The sequence below is a fragment of the Erpetoichthys calabaricus genome, chromosome 6 (assembly GCF_900747795.2).
Source record: "Erpetoichthys calabaricus chromosome 6, fErpCal1.3, whole genome shotgun sequence".
Classification (NCBI taxonomy): Eukaryota; Metazoa; Chordata; class Cladistia; order Polypteriformes; family Polypteridae; genus Erpetoichthys; species Erpetoichthys calabaricus.
The window spans coordinates 217,402,493-217,423,894 of record NC_041399.2 but is presented as its reverse complement, the minus strand read 5'-3'; the positions used below and the strand labels follow the sequence as shown (position 1 = coordinate 217,423,894).

Genomic DNA, 21,402 nt, shown 5'->3' with positions numbered 1-21,402 from the left:
ACCTAACGCTGAAGCCCTCGGGCACAGTAGGAGAGCGGGCGGGAAGGCAGGAACACACAAAACAATAAAGAATGCGAGGGGAAGAGAAGAGAAAGTCCAAACTCGCCGTCCGCTACTGAAAGAAAGCAGGTGCTCCCGCGGTAAGCACTCGCGTCTCGTCGCCTCTCCCCTTGAAGGCTGTGTGTCTGCCACTCGCCCTCCTGATGTCGCCTCCTTTCCGGGGCTGTGCGGTCAGAAAAGCGACAAAGCCGCAGATACCATTATAAAGTTTTCCACCATTCCTCTTGCAAAAGCCTCCCATGCCAACCCGGAACACTGGGAAGACGTCGATCTCCGTAACGATCCCGTGAGTTTGGACGCAGCTCTTCTGGTGTACAGCTGACAAGTTCTAGACACAGGGAATGGCCGTATCAGGGTTCGCCTTGTCCACTCTTTTTTTCCTACTGATAAACATTTGCGCTCCCGATGTGGATGCAACGTCACAAGCTCCGTGTGATGAGCCAAGTCGAACTGGCAGCTGCTAATAACGCCCCGCTCCTTCTCCCTGTCCCAGCAACTCACCGTCGCCTCGCGGGCCTTGACACTTCGGTTAATCCCAACCTGCTAGAGCGGTGCGCGCGCCCGCCCGCCCGCACGCGCGCTACACATAGACCACAGCACCGCCGCCACTGAGCCTCCCACCCGCTTCGGGGACGAACACGAGAAAAAGCGCCTTACACACGCGACAAAACGAGACTCCGTATGGAGGGGGATATAAAAAGCTGCAAAAACTGCAAGTCGGGAGGCGCGCACCTGGGAGCCCCACCCCGCTGGACAGCCCGTGTGAACTCGAAAGAGGAAAGTCGCTCCGAGAAGCAACCCAGTGATCCGAAGAGACTTGTCGCGGGGTGGGGGTGAAGCTGGGCGCGCTCACGCACACACATTATTATATATATATATATATATATATATATATATATATACACACACACACACACACACACACACACTTGTAGTTGGCCGAACCAGCCTACGTGTCGGCACCGGGGGCCAAGCATGGCTGATAAACTTGAAGTGCACGTGACAGCGAGCGCCTCATCGCTAAGACAATGACGGCGACATCGGGGCCGTGAGGACAGACGCCCTGGCACAGAAGCAGGTCTACTTTGATAGGTGTGGCCCGATTAGTTCTCCGAAACCAAATGAGGTCCGTGGATCCGGCCTGCGGAAGTCGAGGGAACGTCGCTTGGAGGTCTACGTGTGCGTCTGACTGACCTGTAGAGATCGAGAGATGCGTGACCGTCATTTCGAGCTACTCCCGAGCACAGGCGGCTCCTGCGACTCCCTCGATCACACAACTTTGAGGTGTAAAGTCCAGCGTCATCATAGCCGCCATCATCTCCCCCCAACCCCCACCGGACTCGGTCGGCAATCCCGGGGGGCAGCTAAACACAGCTCTGCCGTTACAGGTGATTGTCAAAGAGGGGGGGGGCATCTACCCGGAGCATCGCGTTCAAAGTGGCAGTCAAGTGCAGCCTCGGAGGGACGTGGAGGAGCAAATGTGCGTGGATCTAAAAAAAAAGGACAAGTTGTGAGCTTTGCCGACACGGGGGATCAGTCGAGACACATCGGGGCACGTAAGCGACAGTCAAGTTGGGTTCTCAACATGGCCGGAGGGGTCCAATTCTAACACCCACCCACCGTCCGTCCGTCCCTCCCTCCCCCGTGCAGGATCATGGTTATGTAAGCGGCCCCACCATGTAAAGTGGGCTCACCGTTTGTTCCACTACAAGCCCCCCGACGCAGTGTGACTGACACGCACACACACACACACACACACACAGAACGTGACGCCTCCTTTGGAAGATCAGAGGACTTTAACCCAAAACGAAAGTGATCGACAAAAGCCAATTAAGCAACAGATCAAAGAAGTCCTTTCGCAGTGGCGTCTTACCTTTTCAGCCCTAAAAGCCTGGAATTGTTTCCTTCATGACCTTTACTGTCGTCCGCGGAACACAACCCGATTTAATCTGCAATTTGGGATGGAGCAGTGCTGGGCAGCCGAGGTGGGAAGGGGGGGTTTGGGTGTTCACTCCCCAGTCGCTGCCACAAAAATGAAATCTGAAAAGCGTCGCAAACACAGCAAACTGTATTCCCAAAGGCACCGTTTAAGGCGATAAAATCCCGCAATCCAAGTGCGAAGCCGGGCTCCAAACCGCGAGGCCACTCTGCCGCTTCCCTTTAATCGGATCCGATCGCGTTTCTTTCTTCCTCTCGGAGTAAATGGCAGCAAGTAAGGAAGAAAAAGAAAAAGCACAAGATATTCCAAGAGTACGGATTAGTCTTCGATGAACACTTCGTAAAACAGATCCATTTCCCCGGATAGTTTGTTAACTTCCACGACGAGGACGCTTAAAGCACAAACAAAACGAGGAGCGCTGACGACATGGATGCAATCCTCTGGCCGCCGCCGTTCGCTCTTCGGCGCTCCGTCAACTTAAAGCGAAGCTCTCGGCCCAAGTGAAACTTCACACGGCGAGGAAAACAAGCAAACAAACACGCGCCGGCGTCGTGTCGGCTCCGAGCGTCTTTCCTAGTCGCAGACGCGACGCTTTTTTTCTCTTTGAAAAGGTAAATTTTAAAGTTGTCGCCTTCGCTCCATCATGGTGGCCATGTTTGAGGGAGACCGAAGCACTGCTTGTCAACAAGCCGCCGAAAAAATAGTTCTCCCTGGCCTCGGGGGCCACACAGACCGCGACAAGGCACGACACGGAGATTCAAAGTCGGGGTGTTGAAGGGCTTCGAGAAAAGAAGGAGCTGTGGCGCCTGGCGCTCTAAACCTCGACCAGTTTAAAGAGATAGGGACTTGCTGACCCGGCGGAGGGATACGCAGGCGCAGTAGCCAGGTGAGAGGACTTTTTTTTAACATTGGCCCAATGGTGAGGTGGAGAGAAAAAAAAGCTGAGCGGGAACTGGAGCGGAGTCGCCGCTCAACTCTGGCGCATGCGCCCTTCCGGCTTGAGCGCGTGTGCCTGCCCGCCCGCCCTATGAGTGACAACCTGTGAGCGCGCACGAGTCGCACAAGTGGCGTGGCGCGGCGCTCTGTTTGGTGTCCCCGCGCGCGTTTCTTTTTTGTTGTTTCACACAAGGTTGGTCCTGAAAGCGTTGACGTGCCTCGGGGAGAGTCCTTCCGGTTTCATTTCTTATTCCTGTGTCGGTGTAAGGACGGCGAGGATATCGCAACAGTCGCTGCTCACATCGAGCCTTTTGCCCGTGAGATGGTGACACCAGATACGAAATTAAAGGTCCAACGCTGGCCGAAATGGGTCGGTCCGAGCGACTGCGTACGCGATGCCACGTTTGGTTAGCACCGGTTCACTCCCAGAGTCCGTGTGAAAGTCTGAAGCGGCTCGTCGGATATCTTTGGAGATGCCGACAAGGGGGGCGAACAAGATGGCAGGAACTGAAGTGCTACCTGGAGAATCTCTGCAGGTCACTGACGGTAGGACTTTGTCAGGCTTGGCTTACGTTCGAGGCCTCTTTTAAATTTCAGAATTGAATTTGTTTCCTTCTTTTCTATTTTTCGGATGCTAAAGGTGCCACCTCTGCCCTCTTCCTCCAGTTTGTTGTGCGCCTTGGCCAAGTCCTTGCCAAGTTCATCTATTCCCAGTACCGCCGCTCCCTATACGCAGAGTACGCAGTCTGCTTAGGGCACCAACTCCCAGGGGGGCACCATCCCAGCTGCTCAAAAAAATCGTTTTTATATATTATAATAATAAATTAATATTAATAATATACATATACAAATAAACAAAAATATAAACGTATATATTGCATTTTACGGTGAACGCAGAGTAGGCTAAGCACACGTGATGACCTTTGTTACGGCTGCCTAACTAATATTTGGGGGGGGGGGGGCACAAAAGTAAATTTCTGCTTAGGGCACCCATTTGGCCAGCAGCGACCCTGTCTATTCCATAGCCTTATTCCCATCCCCGTTGGCTCGCCATGCCTAAAGTGGGCCTCTCCAAGGCTGTTCATTTTCTGTACCCCCCTTTTACGTGGGGCTATCATTTTAATGATTTAGTTCAGAGTTTCAAGTGGCTGCTCATCAGACATCTCTTGGCCTGCTTCCTGACTTGCAGAAATTAAATGCCAGATAAAGTGGAGCTTCTAAAACCACAACTCTTTTAAGTGGCATTATAATGGGAAGGCCTTTGTTAACTTCTGTAGCGTTTACCCCTGGAATAAAAGAGGCAAAAAAATGTAAAGTTATTATGTGTAGCAGAGACGTGTAAATACTAAACGATTAGATTGGATAAAGTTTACAGTAGGAAAGGTCTGTCGAGTGTCCACTGCTGTGCTGATTTTGTGTGACAGGTTTGAGACGGTCACCTACACATAGCCTGACATCACAATCAGGACGTCACACGCGTGTTCCTTTGCGCACTTTTCTTAGATTTTTTCTGTTGCTTGCACCTGAGAGGGTAGAATGTCATTGCCTGACCTGCACGACTGTGCGAGATTTAATGACTTCCACGTTTCCCAATACAAATCTGATCACAATTAGTTTGCCTTTATGACACACAGCTACAGTGGCACCATGGTGAAATTTCATGTGACCAAATTCACCTGGCATATCGCGGTGGTTTGGTCGTACAGTGCTGTGTCGTGTGCCAGTTTCTCTTTCCGTGTCAAGCCTGATGACCAATTCACATTGTCATCACTATCGCTTGATTCAAGCCAAGCTTCAGCTTCAGTTTGTTCTAAAATGGCCTTTACGGCTTGTCGTTTGCCATTGTGTTCTTCGTTGAAGGCTCCGCCCCACGCAGATGTGGCAGAATGCTTAGAAATATTTGTGATGTTTTACAGAGAGAGAGGCACGCTGTTATTTCATGCACTGAAGCAGCATCACGCCATGGCAGCGGAGCACTGTCACTTAACACTGACTGTATAAAGCGTATCATTCCATGTCACCCTGCTCCGGTTTAACTCTAGTTGATCAAATTATGAGCCGCCGCCGTCGTCCATCCATCCATCCATCCAACCATCCATTATCCAACCCCACTATATCCTAACTACAGGGTCACGGGGGTCTGCTGGAGCCAAAGCCAGCCAACACAGGGCGCAAGGCAGGAAACAAACCCCAGGCAGGGTGCCAGCCCACCGCAGGAGCCGCCGTCATGCTTGGAGTTAATGCCAAGGACGTTAACACAGTCATTATTTCCCTGTTGTGAGGAACCTTGGTATGATTGTTTGATTGTTCTCCTTTGAATTTGTTTCGTCTCTCCATATTTGTTGGTGTCAGTCCTGATTTGCCATCGAGCAGCTCGTGTCTGTTTTCATAATCACAGCATCTCTCTACTTGTTGGATTCCCCATTTCACCAGTTCTGTCAGTCAGCTGCCAGTCGTTTCTCAGACCCACTGCTGTGACTGTATGACATGTAAGATGTCTTTGAGTATTTTAGTAGTAAAGGAAGAGTCAAGGAGGAGGTGAAGTACTCAGGAATAGTAAAGCGAATTAAAAGATACAGACAGTGAAATAGCAGACGCTCTAAACTGACATCTGTCTGACGTTCTCACACCTGAGCAAGTGGATAACCTCAGAGTGGTAACAGGGACTACTAAGGAGGTACTGAGGGATTTGGAAATTGTGGAGAGAGAAGAGCTGCTGAGATTAAATAGGCTGAAATATCAAACAAATCACCAGGAGCAGATCAGATTTACCCTCACGTTCTTAAGGAGGCCAGCAAGTTCAAATAGAAACCCTTGGCACATATTTATAGGAAGTCACTGAGCACTGGAGAGATTCTGAAGGACTGGCAAATATCATCAAATTCTATAAAAAGGGGGACAGGGCAGATCAGAGCAACTACAGGCCAGTAAGCTTAACATGAAACATCACAGGAAAATTAATGGAAGGAATTATTAAGGAGAAGATTGAGGAACACCTGACAAGGACAGGACAGTCGGCATGGGCTCAGACGAGGGAGGTCGTGTTTTACTAACAGGCTGGAATTCTATGAGGAAGAAACAAAAGGATACGAGCAGAGTGGAGCAGATGTTAATGTGGACTTTCAGAAAGCATTTGATGAGGTGCCACCTGAGAGGATGGGCATCAAACAAAAAGAAGTGGCAGGTCAGGGTGTAGGTGAGTGCAGAATTGGCTCAGACACAGAAAGCAGAGGGTGATGGTGTGAGGAACTTCATCAGAACTGGGTGATGTTAAGAGTGGTGACCAGCAGGGGGCAGTGCTGGGGCTGCTGTTTTTAATTTTTGCAAATGATTTAGTTAGGAATATAAGGAACATGCTGGTGAAGTTGGCAGATGATACCAAGATAGGAGGATTAGAAGATAATCTGGAATCCGTTATATCATCACAGAAGGACTTGGGACAGCAGACAGGCTTGGGCAGATGACATTTAATGTCAGTAAATGTAAAGAATTACACATAGGAAGTAAAAATGTGAGGTTTGAATACACAATGGGGCTCTGAAAATGGAGAGTCCACCTTATGAGGAGGATTTAGGGGTCATAGTGGACTCTAAGCTATCGACTTCACGACAGTGTGCATTAAGGAGGCTAACCAACTGTCAGGTTATATAGCGCCTTGATGTGTGGAGTACAAGTCACAGGAGGTTCAGCTTTATAACACACTGGTGAGGCCTCATCTGGAGTTTTGGGTGAGGTTTGGGTCTCCACGGGGTGTAAATACTAAAACACTTGTGAAGGGTGAATTTTGGACAAACATTAGGAAGTTTTTGTTCGCACAAAGAACGACAGACACTTGGAATAAGAGACCAAGCAGTGTGGTGGACAGGACCAAGTTTGGGAGCCACTGCTTGACCCTAAAAGGGGGTCCGGTGGGAACTGCAGCAGGGCAGGAGCCAGGCTGTAGTGTGCCAAGGTTGCAGTGTCCCCTTCAACAGGCGACTCCAAGGGCACCCGTGTGGGTCCAGGCTAATTGGGGGGGTGCAGGTGATGATGCCTTTAAGTCCACCATGTTGTTAGGGGGACTGCTTGTCTAAGGTGGGTCGTGGTGCCACTCGGGGGCGCTCCCTTGGCTTGGCTGCTGAACCTGAGAAGACGGTGGAAGGAGACCTTGTTGACTTGTGCCCGTATTTCTGAGCCCCCCCCCCTTCTATTTCTGTATATTCCTAATTTTCAGGGTCAGTGACAGCCCCCCCTCCTGGACACAAGGTACACGTATCTCAAGATATCTCTGTGTCCTTACTACACGGTGGCTTAGGAGACTCACCAGTCCAAGTACCCATCAGGCAGGATAAATCCAGACGTACCAGACATTGGCATTGGAAAGTGGCTTCTGGGTAGGTTCAGTGGCACGCACAGCGCGTGGCATGGGCGCTCTGGCAGGCCTCTCGATTGGCAAATGCCCTGCCAGATGAGACGGCTGCCATGATGCTACTTGAAGTGGTGAACTTCTGTCTGTGCCTGGCAGTGGCCTCATCATAGAAGGTGGATCTCCTGTCACCTGCTGATTCTGTCGGGTCAAAGGTCAGTGACGGACAACCTGCTGGGCAGATCCTAATGGAAGGCAGGATGGGCACAACTGGTGACGATTAAAAAGGTGAGGGGCACCGAGTCCAAATGAAGCCTGTTTAACCCTCGTTTGTCTGAAACAAGGTCAGATTTGCCCCCAGAAATTTAATATGCCGTTTCACTTTGGCATGAAAGCTGGCTTACGTTAAAGAAGACATTTACAAAATGGTTTACCTAAATAGTCCTTAATGTCCACCTTCCAGGTTTACAAGTCGATGGGGTCAAATTGGGGTCCATTTCAGAAAGAAGAGGCGGCTTAAGACGCCCCACTGATGGAGCCCCCATCTTCAGCTCGATAGGCGTCAGTAGGAAGGGACCTGCCCCGTCCAAGGAAGTGGTCTTCTGTTTAAGACAGCAAGAGGAACCAAAGGGGCAGCAGCCAGCCAACGCAAGACCCCCATTTGGGTAGGTCTGGGAGAGGCTCGGGGGTCCCGCCAAGAGTGAGACTGGGACTGGGCGATCTTTGAGGAGTTCATTCAAATTGACGTGTCAAAGTAATATAATAATATCCAGAATATAATCTTCAAGTAGGAAAATCGCATTGTTTGTTTGTTGACCAAATGACAGTTAAAGACTTGAGCCAACGCCAGCGTGTGTGCAGTCAGACACGTTAATGCAAAGGGCACGACGAGTGGCCTCCTCTTCAGGACGTCTGCCAGACAAGCGAATGTAAAATGGAAGGCTTTAGCAGTGCGGTCAGACTGGCACTTCTGCACCAGGCGCGCTACCGATTATATAGCCTCTTACACTTGGCACACTGTGTGCAGGGCAGAATACGGCGGAGATGCCCATCACACCTTCTCACCCTTTGCCAGTGGCCGGGCCCTACGTGACTCGTGGTGGGCTTAGAGGACGGGGGGAGGCGCCTGGTGTGCGCAGCACGATAAACGGTTTGTTTGGGGGGCAAAGAAAAAGAAAAGTCACCTGTGGTAGAAGAAGATGAAGATGTGAGGTGAAAGGAAGAACGCGCCTGGAAGAGCCCGGCCAGTGGACTTTGTGGACTTCACCTCGGGTCATCTGCAACACGGCTGTGCCCCCGAGCTGGGATTCCTTGGGTTGAGCAGCACTAGTCTCGTCACCATTGGTGATGTCCCTCCCAGGCCTGCAGTGTCACCTCAGGGACAGAAGGAGGTTTGTGGTCCTCGTCTCTGACATTGTGACTGCCCGTTATGTTTGTTAGTTTGGATGGGCTTTGTGTGTTTAAAACAATCTGGGGCTTTGTGGGATGGCATTACGTCAATGGGACTTTATGGGCGGACTGGGCCCGCAGTCGGTGAAGAGTGTGGCACAGAAAGTGAACTGGACGGAGATTAGGACTCAAAGTACAAGTGTGGCTCGGCCCTTGGCAGCTCAAACGACGCGCCACCTTATGTCCATCACCACCACTAGGTTTACGTTTAGTGGTCTCTCCTTTGTCTTTTACTCTTTTATCCAACCTACCCAAACTGAGGAATCTGAAGGTGCTCTCCAGAGCGTCGTACTTCTGAAAAGGCTGGCATGGTGGTGTTGGCGTTTAGGCCGCAGTGCCCCCTCATCTCCCCTTTCAGGCTGCCATCCATGGCGCTTGTTCCGTTGTTTAGCTGTATGCGTCTAAACTTAACTTTGTATGTTCTGAATGCTGCCCACGTGCGCAGAAAGCAAGTCATCGACCAGTTGCCGGTGGCCCTTCAAGGATTTTTAAACCAATGCACGTGTGCCCAGTGGCGCTGGACGTCTGTGTCACGTTTTTCAGTTGTTTTAGCAGGCATGGAGATACTTTCAGAGACGATGTTAAAACGCTAGTGTGAATGAACCCTAAAGACGCAGTGGTGCAAACATGATTGAAATGTCACAGGTGTCCCCAAAGGTCCTCAGCGGGTGAGCATTGCAGCCTCTCTGGACCGCGGCACCCATCCCTCCGTTTGTGGGTTTCTGCTCCTCGCTGATGTTTTATTGTGCGATGGCCCAGCAGCCTGGTAAGAGAAGTGGCCGCTCAGCGGTGCTGTGCCATGCCATTATCTTTTATGGTGGTCACGCCGCCATTGTGGGCCGTGTCCACGCACTCGGGGCTTCGCCTCACCGTCCCACTTCACTGCATTCATGGGAATTCCCAAGGGGATTATTGGCAGAAATGTGAGGTCTCTGCCGAGTGGCTTCTTGGTCACCACAAAAATAAGGAGCAGCTGATGCGATGTCTCGCCACCCAGGGTGTTCATTCTTTCATTTCTTTTATTGAAAGGTCAGCCTTACATAAGAATTGGTGTAGCGAGGTTTAGTCTAAAAGGTCCGACTGGGCGCTCGAGGTGTTCACGCGGACTTTGGATTTCCAGCTCACGGGTACAGCACGCGTAATGACGTCCAGAAGTGACCGTGTTAAAGCCGGCATGGCAGTGGTCCGGGGGTCCCGACTGTGGCTGCTTTGGGGAGTGCAGGTGTTGTGGCTTTGCCCTCGCTAGTTTGCTGCCTCATTTTTCCGCTTTATTTCCTGGTCCTCTAAACCTCATTCTCTCGTGTCTCACGGGTTGATTAGATTTGACCAGCACACCTACGGTGGGGTATTTTGGCCGAGACCCTTGGGCTCAGTGGACTGGTTTACTGTCCCACTATCTCCTGGCGTATTGGATGGGTCCCGTCTACATGTGCCCCATGCTGCCCGCACGTGCCATCCTGTCCTCTGCTTTGCCTCTCTCGGCGGGTCGTCTTCCTGCTTTTCACAGACAGGACATTAAAGGCACGTGAAGGAGGTACGGTTTGGCAGCATAAGGGCCGCGTCTCTGCCACCCTCTTGGACTCCTAAGATCGGCACCCCAGCACACATCCAAAGCCGAGGCCACAGGGAACGGGTGAGTGGCACGGCGTCTGGTTCGTGAGCGAGAGGGATGGACCTGGCACAGGTGACGCAGTCCTCTGGGGAAGTCACGAGCCATGGCTGGCGCCTAAAGGAGGAGACCCTAGGCATAATTTGTGATATGTGGCCAGGCTTAACCCCAATTATACTTGAGCCGCTCATGGGCCATGGACGGCCTGCACTGTGCAGCACAACTCCGCAGGTCAGAATGTCAAACCTGCCTGGCATTTTCAAATTTGGCTCCTAAGTGAACATGACGGTCAGCTGGTGGAGGTTTGGGTGTTCTGGTGCCCGCCAGTCAGTCTGTGGCACGTCATTTACAGGGCTCAGGAACGGCAATGTGGCACCCCCACCCACCAAACCACACTTGTGTCACCTCGTCTCTTAGTTTAAGAGGTAAGCAGCATGTCACATACCCACACAGTGACAAATGTAATGTGGACATTGGGACACTAGGGGGTGAATGTGGCCAAAATGAGAGGAGAGCGCAGCATGGATGGCACCTCTGTTCTGGTTTGAAAGAGAAATGAAATGCGTCAAGTAGAGAGTTAGGCGGTGGCTTCAAGCCAAGCAGTTTGTCAACTTGGGATTTTATTTTACCTTTGACAGCACTCGGCGAAAGGCGCCATACAAAACACGTTCTGGCAGAACTCAAAGAGCAACAGCGGCATGGAGTTGGGGGTACTGAGCGCCTGCTGCTGGTGCCACCTTCAAAGCTTCATTCTGTTCAGAATTTCCTCCCAAGCCTCAGCGTGAACGTGGCACCTGATCACACGGCGATGCTTTCCGATTTTCTAAGAACTTCATCTGAGCCCAGGAGGTGCAGGCATGAGAACCCAAAGTGTGACACCAACACGCCACGCGGCTCAGAAAGTCACAAGTGTTCCAGAGCCACTCTTTGATGACCCCGAGTCTCCACCCATGGTGCTTTAGGGCCACATGCGCCACAGTTTATTGGGCACAGCCCTGTCAAGGTTCACAGTGACATTCAGCACCATGTGACAAGTTGGCACTGCTTCAACCTTGGCGTAAAGACAACTTCTACTTAGTAAACACCACCAACATGAAGAGCGGTGATAATCAACATGACGACAGCCTTCAGCGTCTGAAGGGAATGCAACTCAACAAACGACGCTGAGGGGAAGCAGAAAGGGGCACAAAATGGGCAGAGAGAAACGGGCAAAATAAAAATCGAGTAGTGCTTCTAACCACAGAGTCCCTAAGATGAGGAGACAGGCAGGCTGTGGTTCAAAGCCCAAGCCCTGGTGCTCCAACCGCAGCACAACCGGTGGACTCCACAGTCGCAGCAATCGATGCCAATCTACACAAAGTGCACCCCCCCTTCCCCGATGCCAAAGTGGCACTGCCATGTGCGTCTGCTCTTCAGGCTGCAGGAGGCGAGCGAGAAGAGTGGTCCACCATCCCGCCCAGTCTCGGCCCGCCCCACAACTGCTCTGTGTGTGACCATCCTTTGCCAAGCGCGACAGAGGTATGGCCTGTAGCTGTCCACGGACACGGCGGCCTCTGCCAATGCTTTGCCCTCACCCGACTTTGCTCTCATGAGGGCCTGAGTGGCTGCGAACACAAGCAGGTGGTAGTCTTTGACGAGTTTCTGCAGAAACTCCGAGCACCTCCTCAGGGTGTCCTCTCTGCCAGCGCTCCGGTCTGTCCAGTAAAACGCCGAGAGACTGTCCAGCATGAGCACCCCGAGGGCCGTACGGCCGCACAGCAGGCTTTCGAGGTGACGGAGCGTCAGCAGCAGCTGCACCGAGCTACTGCACTGCACCAGCGTGAGTCTCCGCAAGGAGCGGCGGACCAGCGCCTCCGGGCTCCCGGGGAGCCGCTGCTCCAAGAGGGCCACCAGCCGCAGCATGTCAAAGTGGAAGTCTGTGTCCACAAACAGGACCTCCACTTCTAGGCCCCCCTGGGCGGTGGGCAGGATGCAGTGGACCAGCACGTGATACAAGAGTTCGGTTTTGCCAGTCCCTTCGGCTCCATGCAGTTCAACGACGTCACCTGGCAGAAAAGAAAAAAAAAATAAAATACAATGAGAGAGGAGCACGAGGGGGTCCACACTGGCAGAGGGACAGATCACATTCATACCCCAAGACAGCCCCTGGGTAATGGAGTGGGCAGCACCTCTCATCCAGAGGAAGACAGCAGGACACTGGTGCCACCTGCACCCAGGTGTCCACCCAGGTGTCACAGTGTGGGGCTCAGCGGGGCGGCCGTCATGAAGCAGCACCACGTGGCAGGTCCAGACGCCACAGCACAGGCAAGGCCAGCCATCGGGCTTCAGTCAGGAGTCTAAACAGAGTGACATGGTGACAGCGTGTGGACACGTGGGCCCGTCCTGCTCCCCCCCACTTTACACCAAAAACAAATTACATAAACATGAAAAGGTCACAACAAACAAAACGGGAAGAGCATCCAAAGGAAATCCTGCAGACCACCTTGGCATTCAGACGGAGAATGGCAGCAAACTGAAAACTTGGGCCAGGGCCTCAAAGAATGGACCCTTGTGTTTGAGGGGCAGGTTTTCATTAAGGGGGTGGCCTGTTATTTGTCATTAAAGCTACTGCATGATAATGAGGTGTATAAGCGGAGGTCTGCGGGGCTGTAAACCCACGTTGAAGCCGCCAGCGCCTGGGGGTCTCTCAGATTACTTCACGTGTCCAGTCACACCCGAGCCACCGAGTGAGCCAATCAGAGGGCAACAATCCCAAGTCGGTGGCAGGGGTGGATTCACAATGGACCACCAGGCCAGAATTAAAAACTTTAGATTTGAATACACAACAGGAATTTCTACACTTGTGAGAGGGCCAGAGGAGCTGTGGCTGAGTGGTCACGGGCAGAGGGTGGGCAAACAGGAGGTACGACGGGCAGACAGGAGGTATGACGGGCAGACGGCCTCACCGGGGGTCTCACCTGTCTAAGCACTCACTCGGTCTAAACCCGCGCACAATCTGACGCCAGCGTACGCACTTCTCTCCTCGCGGCCCAGACGTCAGAGCAGTGCTGCCGTTGCTTTTTAGACTCACGTCCCTGATGCGGTTTTATCAAATGTACTAAAACTACTTGCATGGCGTTTACAAATCTAATTCGCGTGACTGGCTGGAACGATAGAACGGCGCACAGAATGAAACTACTCCGCGTATTTAGAGACGATGACGGACTTTGATTTCCCAGAGCTCCCCTCTCGGCGATGGCTTTACAAAGGCCGACTCGGAGGAGTTCTACTCCACTCTTGAGCTTTTCAATGTGAACTGGCTGTCCGGTCGGGTATTTCACAATCATCACTGAGTGGCGCCATGCCAGCTGTACAGGATGGCGTTCCCCGCCTGTCGTCCAGATAGATAAGATTTCCTTACACGTTGGTTGAATTGGCAAACATCAAAGAGCAATTCACAGCAACGTCCGCTTCTCTAAATGTAATCGGAGCGGTCAGCCGCCACACATCAATGCTGCTGCCCAAGTGAATCACCCAAAGAATGAGCTGGCATCACATCATCGATGACAGGAGAGCCTATGAAACAGGCAGCTCCTCAGTCACATGGGGCTTCTTTTCCTCATCTCAAAGTAAAGAGCAGAGCATTGCCCTGCTGTGGCACTCTGTGCCATCGCTGTGCCATGAAGGTGCCCGCAGAGTGTGAATTTGCCGATGTAAACAGAAGGCATGTGCTGCTCCGTGGGTCACAGAAAGTGATGTACCCGAGGACCCCGACCCTCCAGCTGGTCAGCGGCACACCGTGACTTGAATGTAAGTAGCAGGGTGTAAGCACAGGTGGTCAGATGTGGCGTTTATTTTTAACCAATCCGTTGTCACCCAGCACAGCCCGCCCTTCAATGGGCACATCTCTTACAGCGGCCCCTGTTGCACTTTGTGACTCCAGAACATTCCGTCAGCACACAGCCAGATAGTCGCCCAGTGGTGTTTGAGCATCACACGGGGGGTCAGCCTTTGTAATTTTATCTGAAACGGAGGGTGGGCTGCGACTCGCCTTTTCACGTCAACCGTGATATCGGACCACTTCTTTTTACTTTTGGGCACTGTGTGACTTTCGAGCGTCACCGCCATGCTTTTGTTGCTTATACCACTGCCTAAGCCAACACATTCTACGTTTCTTGTTGCCTCCTCTTCACATTCTCTGAAATTCTTCTTTTTTTTGATGTGCCTTTTCCATTGTCTTTTAACCAAACGGAAGGTGACAGTTCTATTGATTTGCATATTAAAAGTCTGGGAGGGCAGTAGGCGTGTGCTTGTGCATTAAACGTCCCGTTCTTTGGGATTTGTAAAACTTGGATGTAGGTATCTGGACTTTCCTGTGCATACGCACATTTCTAGTTCTGTCCGTACGCCGTGTTTTTGTGCGAATTCTACACACGCCGTTACACGAGGCCCCTGGTGTACAACGCCAGAGAAGAACAACAACTAAAAAGACCGGGGCTGCAGGCGGTGGGCTGTGAACCTCAAACTGAGCAGAGGTTCAGCTAAGCCTCTCTGGGATTCTCAGCCACGTCTCCTCTTAACCTCTGACCACTTTTTGAGGGGCTCAGTGCCGTGAGTTCCAAGCGTCGACTTTAAACGAGTCACCGGTGGATTCTGCTTAAGAGCAAACTTCCCACAAATGTTCAAAAGCTTCCCGTCAGTTGGAGACGCACAGAGCCATAAGTGAGCTGACGGACGGAGCCCAACTTTGAAGAAGCACACGTGCCGAGCACTTTGGTGACGGGTGGACGTTACTGACCTCATTCTGCTCTCCACAAGTATTGCACACATTTGATTCTTTGTGTCGTGTGGGTGGTCTTCTCCGTTAATTATCAAGTATGTGACGTCGCACTGCAGCTCAACTCAACAACGTCCCTTGCTTTGTCTGCCATCACTGTAACGCTGCTTGTTCTGATGGGGGCCACACGTGTGCTGTAAAAGTTTGAAGGTTTTGAGAACCACAGGTTCTGTTCATTCGTTAGGAGTCACGTTAGAACTCTGCAGCGGGCCGGCGAGCGTCCAACTTAAACGAAACACGGAATTTCAAGTCACAGCCCCACTGCGGCCGATCAGACGGGAGCTCTGCCCGTTTTCATGGCCTCCTTGTTACTTCTTAGATGCGATTAGACAGACGGAGCTCAATGGAGTTCATAAGCTTTTGCTGTTCGAACTTCGGGGTAACGCGTATTCTAAATTACAACCAGAAAGTGGAGTTTGTGTTCACGATCCTCGGGTACGAGAGGCCGTTCTGAATAAGGACGCTCCGTTATCTGCTCTCGGACGGCCATCGGTAGGACAGCTGCACAGTTGCTGGGCACCCAGCGTCCACGTTGGCGTCACACATCATCAAATGCTGCTGGCCACTTGTGCACAAGGCCTCACGCGTCGTTTGGTGACCCCGTTACAGGATCACAGTACGTAAGCAGCACTTATTTTTATTACACCCCCCGATTATCAAAGCCTTTTCAACTTACAAATGCTGGTCAAGTGGATGAAGATCCTTACCAGGGCCTGGGAATCCCACTTCCGAGAAAATCGGCAGCTCCAGGCTTTTCAGAGATGGCCTTTCTCCCAGTCTGGCCAGTAGCTGTTGACAAATCAGAAGTGAATTTCAGTTTTATTACTGGGAGACGAATATACTGGACATGGACACGGACGGACGGACGGACAGACAGAGGCCCCGGGTTCACATCAGACATAAAATCCTGCTGCACGTCTTTATATTCTTGGCTTTGTGCCCCAGTAAGTCCAAGTCATGGCCAGCGTACTGACAAGCACCTGACGACACGGACGCTCAAATCTATGGCACTCCACACCATAACCGTCTTTGTCCACCTTCTCAAACGTACGCAGGTTTTAATGTCTGGATGAAGTCACGCAGACATCTGCACACAGACAACGTCCTCACATCCTACGAACATTTCACTTTCCAGCAGCACATTTCTTTCACTGCCTTCAAATCTGCCCGACGTCCCTCACCTCTAATACCAGTCGGTCTCGAGGACTCCGATGGCATCGCCAGAATAAATAAAACACTCCCTCCATTTCGGAGATCCCAGAGTTCAGTGGGGCGAGGATCTCCATGTCAGGCGGCCACACACACAATTCACTGGAGCTCCATATGCACAACTTCAAATCTTCTATCGAGCGCATCTCTCACCTTCAAAATGTGCCAACCTGTGAACGCTGCCATTGAGCTTTAGGCGGCCTGCGCCAAGTGAACATCATGCTGGACCAAAGCCATCATTTACATGCCTATCAGAGAGCAGTCCCTCCTAATCCACTAACAGCTGTGGGTGGTGGGCTACACTTCACTATTGGCACACAGACTTGTCTCGCTCAGCTAGAGTGCTGCTGGAGTATGTGAATTTCCCCTTGGGATTAATAAAGTATTTATCTATCTATCTAGAGGAGTCCTAAGTCACCGGGTCTCTGATGTTGTACACTGAAATATTAAATTCCAAATTGTCACTTAGAGGGTCCGTGCAGAACGTCTTGAAAACCCGGCAGGACCTCATCAGTGAGACTGTAGAATATGCTTTTAAACTGGGGAAGCCGATTCTCTGCCCTTTTTATTCTATTTCTTTATTATTAAAGGGTCACTCTCTTGGCCTGGCTCTCTCTCTCATGGGGGGTCGATTTGATTCAAACTTAGTTTTGTAAAGTTTAACTTGCTTGTACGGAATGTTATTTGATTTTAATAAATTCAATAAAATGTCATGAATTGGCCCTCAACTGTGTGTGAATATCACGACTCATATCTCAGTGAAACGCGCCCTTCAGTTCCTCAGCAGAACTGGACCCACCTTGTACATCCTCATCATCCTATCAACCCACAAGTAGGAGGCTCCGGGGGTCTCCATGAGCCCACCAAAGTCGTGGACGCTCGCTGCTGTGTGTTCCATTTCAGAGCAGCCAGCTGAGAGATAATGAGGAGCACTCAGACAAAGGGGTCCAGTTAACGGCAAGGTGAGGGGGCCGGCCCAGTGCCAGTCCCATGTCAGCGGCCGCCACGTAACCCTTGGCAGGGGGCTCACACCTGTTGAAGCGACTTGGCCCCCTTTGTGGCCGCACTCCTGTTTCCTGCTGCTGTTGAGCTGAAAGAGACGCGTAAGGCGCAGCTTTGGCTTCCGGTCACGAGGCTTTATTTGCTTTATTTCATGCAACCTCACGGCATTAATGAGCCCCATGACCTCCCATCCTGTCTGCTCATTTAGCACGAGCCTGTTGGCATCAAAGTCACACGTCACATCTTACCTGGTCCTTAGAAGGAAGCTCAACAAAATAAAATAAACCCCCCCTAACAGTGAGTGTGTGTGTGTTAGTGAGTGTGCACACATGTGTGTGTGTGTGTGTGTGTGTGTGTGTACACCAAAGGGTGAGCAGCACCGCCGTCTACGGCCTCGCGTCACAATCGGTGTTCACCAAAGGCGCAGATGGCCACAGGATTTTTACAGAACACGCCGCCCACGTCTGATATTTGTATGTTCACACAGTCGGCGCCAGAGGTTTCCGTACACGGAGGTCAATTTCTTTCAAACTCACTTTATAAGCCCACTAACAAACTAGAAATCTGGACTTTTGTTTACGACGTCTACTTCGCATGAGCAGGCCAGTAGTAGTTTTCCGCACCAGTGTTCCCAGACTATTTCACAATTCCAGTGGGTCACAGGTTTCCATAGACTTTGTTAACTGGGCCCTCAAACACCTTGGGACAATTCCAGACAACAATGCCAAGCCTTTAGGCAGTTTGACAATTCACTTCTGATAGCCAATTAGCCCGTTTGGAGTCAACATGTGGACAGATGTGAAGGCCAACCAGCAAACTCACCGCCACGCTGATTGACATAATGGGAAAAAAAAAATCAAAAGAGATCCACCAAGATCTCAGAAAAAACAAGGTGGACCTCCACAAGCCTGGTCATCCTTGGGAACAATTTCCAAACACCTGAAAGCTCCACGTTCATCTGTACAAAGACCAGGGGACCACCCAGCTGTCACTCCGCTCAGGAAGGAGACGAAGAATGGACTTTGGCACAAAAAGCACAAATTGATCCCAGAATGGCAGCAAAGGACCTTGTGAAAATGCTGGAGGACACAGGCAGACGAGTCTCGATATCGACATCCCCTGGAAGCCTCTGCTCCAAAGCCGCCATAAAAAGGCAGACTGCAGTTTGCAATGGCACTTAGGGACAAAAACTTCACCATCTGGCATAATGTCCTCCTGTCTGATGAATTCAAGATCAAACTGTCGGGCCAGAGTGGCCATCCTTTGGTGTGGAGGAGAAGGGTGAGGCTTACAAGCCAAAGTCCACCAAATCAACTGTCAGGCTCTGCTGCAGGAGGGACTGGCGCACTTCACCAAATGACGGAGACACACTGCAGCAACATCTCAAGAGCTCAGCAAGGACACTGATGCTCAGCCACAAATGAGTCTGCCAAACGCACACTCCAGAGGACAACGAGGTCACGGGACTGAAGTGCCATCACAAAGCCATGACGTCAATGCAATTGAACATTTGAAAGTAGAACTGAAAAAGTGTGTGCGAGCAAGGAGACCCCCGACCCTGTCCCAGTTACACCACTTCTGTCTGGAGCAATGGGCCACAATTCCAGTCAGTTATGGTAAGAAGTTTGTTGAAGGCGACCAGAAATGTTTGGCTCAACTTAAACAATTTAAAGGCAAAGCTACCAAACATTAACAAAGCGCACGTAGACTTGTGACCCACCAGAACTGGGATGATAGTCGATAAAAAGTTCAGTTGTCTACGGTCTGGGAACACTGCTGGGAAAAACAACTTGTGCCCTTCACAAAGACGTCGACTTTAACGATATGCCAATCTGTGGGGGGCTTTAAAGAATTCACCTAAGCGTACGGAGACCTCGGATTTAATCCTTGTAGTTTGTAGTGGGGGGCTGAGAAAAAAATGTTTAATCGCCTGCTTTTGTGGGGAAAATTCTGACTGAGCAGAACCCAATAGGGACCAACGCTGGACAACAGCAGACGACGTGACAAACGTCCATGGAGGAAAGAAGAAATATCTCGTCCTGCGCAATCCACACGTCTGCTCAGCAAGTGCAAAATACACGCATTAGTTTACTAAAATTTTATTAAGACTGGAAACGTCTGTACACAAGACAAAGATTAAAGATGCACTCCCAGAATTCTGTGCGTCTGAACTGAAGACAGAACTCTTGGCCAGTGAAGGAGGGCGCGAGGCGGCCCCTCGATTCAAACGCACACAAACACTGGAAGGCGTCTTTCCAGCTCACCTCGTACACAACGAGATTTTCGTACACAAAGTTCCAAATTATTGTCTGTACCCCACAAGGGCAGACTCGCCATTACCAGGGTTGTGTCACCCCCGCTTGATGGGCGGGTCACTGGAGGGCCGAGGGCACCCCCAGAGCTACTGGTTAGGGGCCGAGGGAGGTAAGGGTCCCTGCTGCCTCCTGACTGATCAGAAATGGGACAATCTATGGGAAGATGGAGGGGTCCGGGCTCACTTGGAGAGGTCTGACATGGCGCCGCTCTGGGACTGTAATATAAATTAAAATAAAGTGCATTCTGGTCAAAGAGTCTGCAGCGTCCAGACAGTTATGGACAAACTGGACAGTAGAATTGAGTTCATCAGCCACCCACTGGGGGGCGTCTGGAAGTCCCTCTGTCAGCCAGAATCACAAACTGGTAAAGTGACACTCGCAGATGTGACATTAGATTTATGAAAGGACACATCGCTGCTCATCTGAACATAAATCAAAAGAAATATGGTGGGGGGGGGGGGGGTGAATGAAAACAAGCTGACTTGGTGTCGCCACTCAGAGGTGACAGGTGACCTCCCAGCTGCTGCACATTTGAGTAAACGACACAAGAGGTAAGCCACGCACGGAGCTCCTGCACTACCGAGCCGGCTCTCCAACATCAGCAGCCATAATGTTAGTGAACGGCACCGCGACTCTGACTGGTGTGGCCAACGGCGCACGTTTGCTGAACACGCCTACCGGTGACGCGCACGCGCACTCGACTGTTCACGAGAGCCGCAAACATCTTAACAAACAGCAGCGAGCGAGCCCGCCAAGAATTAGCAAACCCTCTAATGGTAAACGAGCAGCCCCAGGAAGGCGCGATAAAGGCCGAAGGTGGCCCAGCCGCGTTTCCTGACTCCCTCCTGCTATCTAAAAGTCCTCAGTGCTGCTCTGTCACAGAAAGGATGTCCAACACTGTCCGCGACGGCCGCCAGTACAGTCTGCGGAAACAAAAGTGATGGCCCCTGAACTAGTGAACCGAACCCGGCAACGACTTGCATGAACCTTTACCTCCGTGCCGGACTCTGTCAGCCTCGCCTCGCGGGACATCCCGCACCTCTTCGAGCCTGAGCGACACCCGCACAACGAGCGACCGCTCACAAGACGAAGCCTCTCAACCGTCCCGCCACCTCTCCGTTTTCCGCCCACTTCCGGGTTTTGCAGCGCGCCATGCGTCTGACGTCCTTGTGGACGCCACGTAAAGGGGGCGTGGCCCCGTGGAAATTGCATCATGACATGTGTGCTTGTCACTCACGTGGGCGGAGTCAGTCCGTGTCGCGGGCTCGGGCTCGCGCTCGTTAAATCGGTGGAATCTCCTCGTGTCCGAAAGGCTGAACTGCAAGGTGGACGTAAGGAAAAATAGAAAGAAATACGTTAGTAACAAATACAAAACTCCAGTGAAGCGAGGGGTCCCGTGAGAAGCGGGCGACACGGAGGGCACGACATCTCATACATGACGTGTTGGTCATGAAGCATTTTAAATGTAAACCTTCGCAAACAACAGATCGGGGTCCGTAGGGACAGGCTGCGGGTTTGGAAAATGAAAGACGGGGGCGCAAAGAATTCCCGGTCGTCTGCGCTCAAAGCAGGCGACATTTGGGGTTCAGAGAACTGAGAGGTGGGGAAGTTAAGGAATAAATGCCTAATCGTTGTAACTGCTTTGTATTTCAAGATGAGATGGTTTTATTTCCTTCATAAATGTTGTAAGATTTCACGAATGTCCCTTAAAGTAAATGTCCA

General features: G+C 51.4%; 2 protein-coding genes across 2 annotated transcripts in view; both read right to left on the bottom strand.

Annotated features, from left to right (window-relative positions):
• The window catches only part of kmt2ca (lysine (K)-specific methyltransferase 2Ca), an 85,736-nt gene extending 82,909 nt beyond the window's left edge, over positions 1–2,827 (bottom strand). Inside the window, exon 1 of the mRNA XM_051929378.1 lies at positions 1,934–2,827. The gene's annotated coding sequence lies outside the window, so the exon portion shown is untranslated. The remainder of the gene's footprint in view (positions 1–1,933) is intronic.
• A 7,430-nt stretch (positions 2,828–10,257) lies between these two features.
• xrcc2 (X-ray repair complementing defective repair in Chinese hamster cells 2) lies at positions 10,258–20,840 on the bottom strand. Its single transcript, XM_028790870.2, has 3 exons — positions 20,674–20,840; positions 15,862–15,943; positions 10,258–12,383 (listed from the first exon to the last, which is right to left on the bottom strand). Exons 1-3 carry the CDS (start codon positions 20,710–20,712, stop codon positions 11,689–11,691), a joined length of 816 nt encoding a protein of 271 aa, XP_028646703.1. The 5' UTR covers positions 20,713–20,840; the 3' UTR covers positions 10,258–11,688.
• Positions 20,841–21,402: the final 562 nt, after the last annotated feature.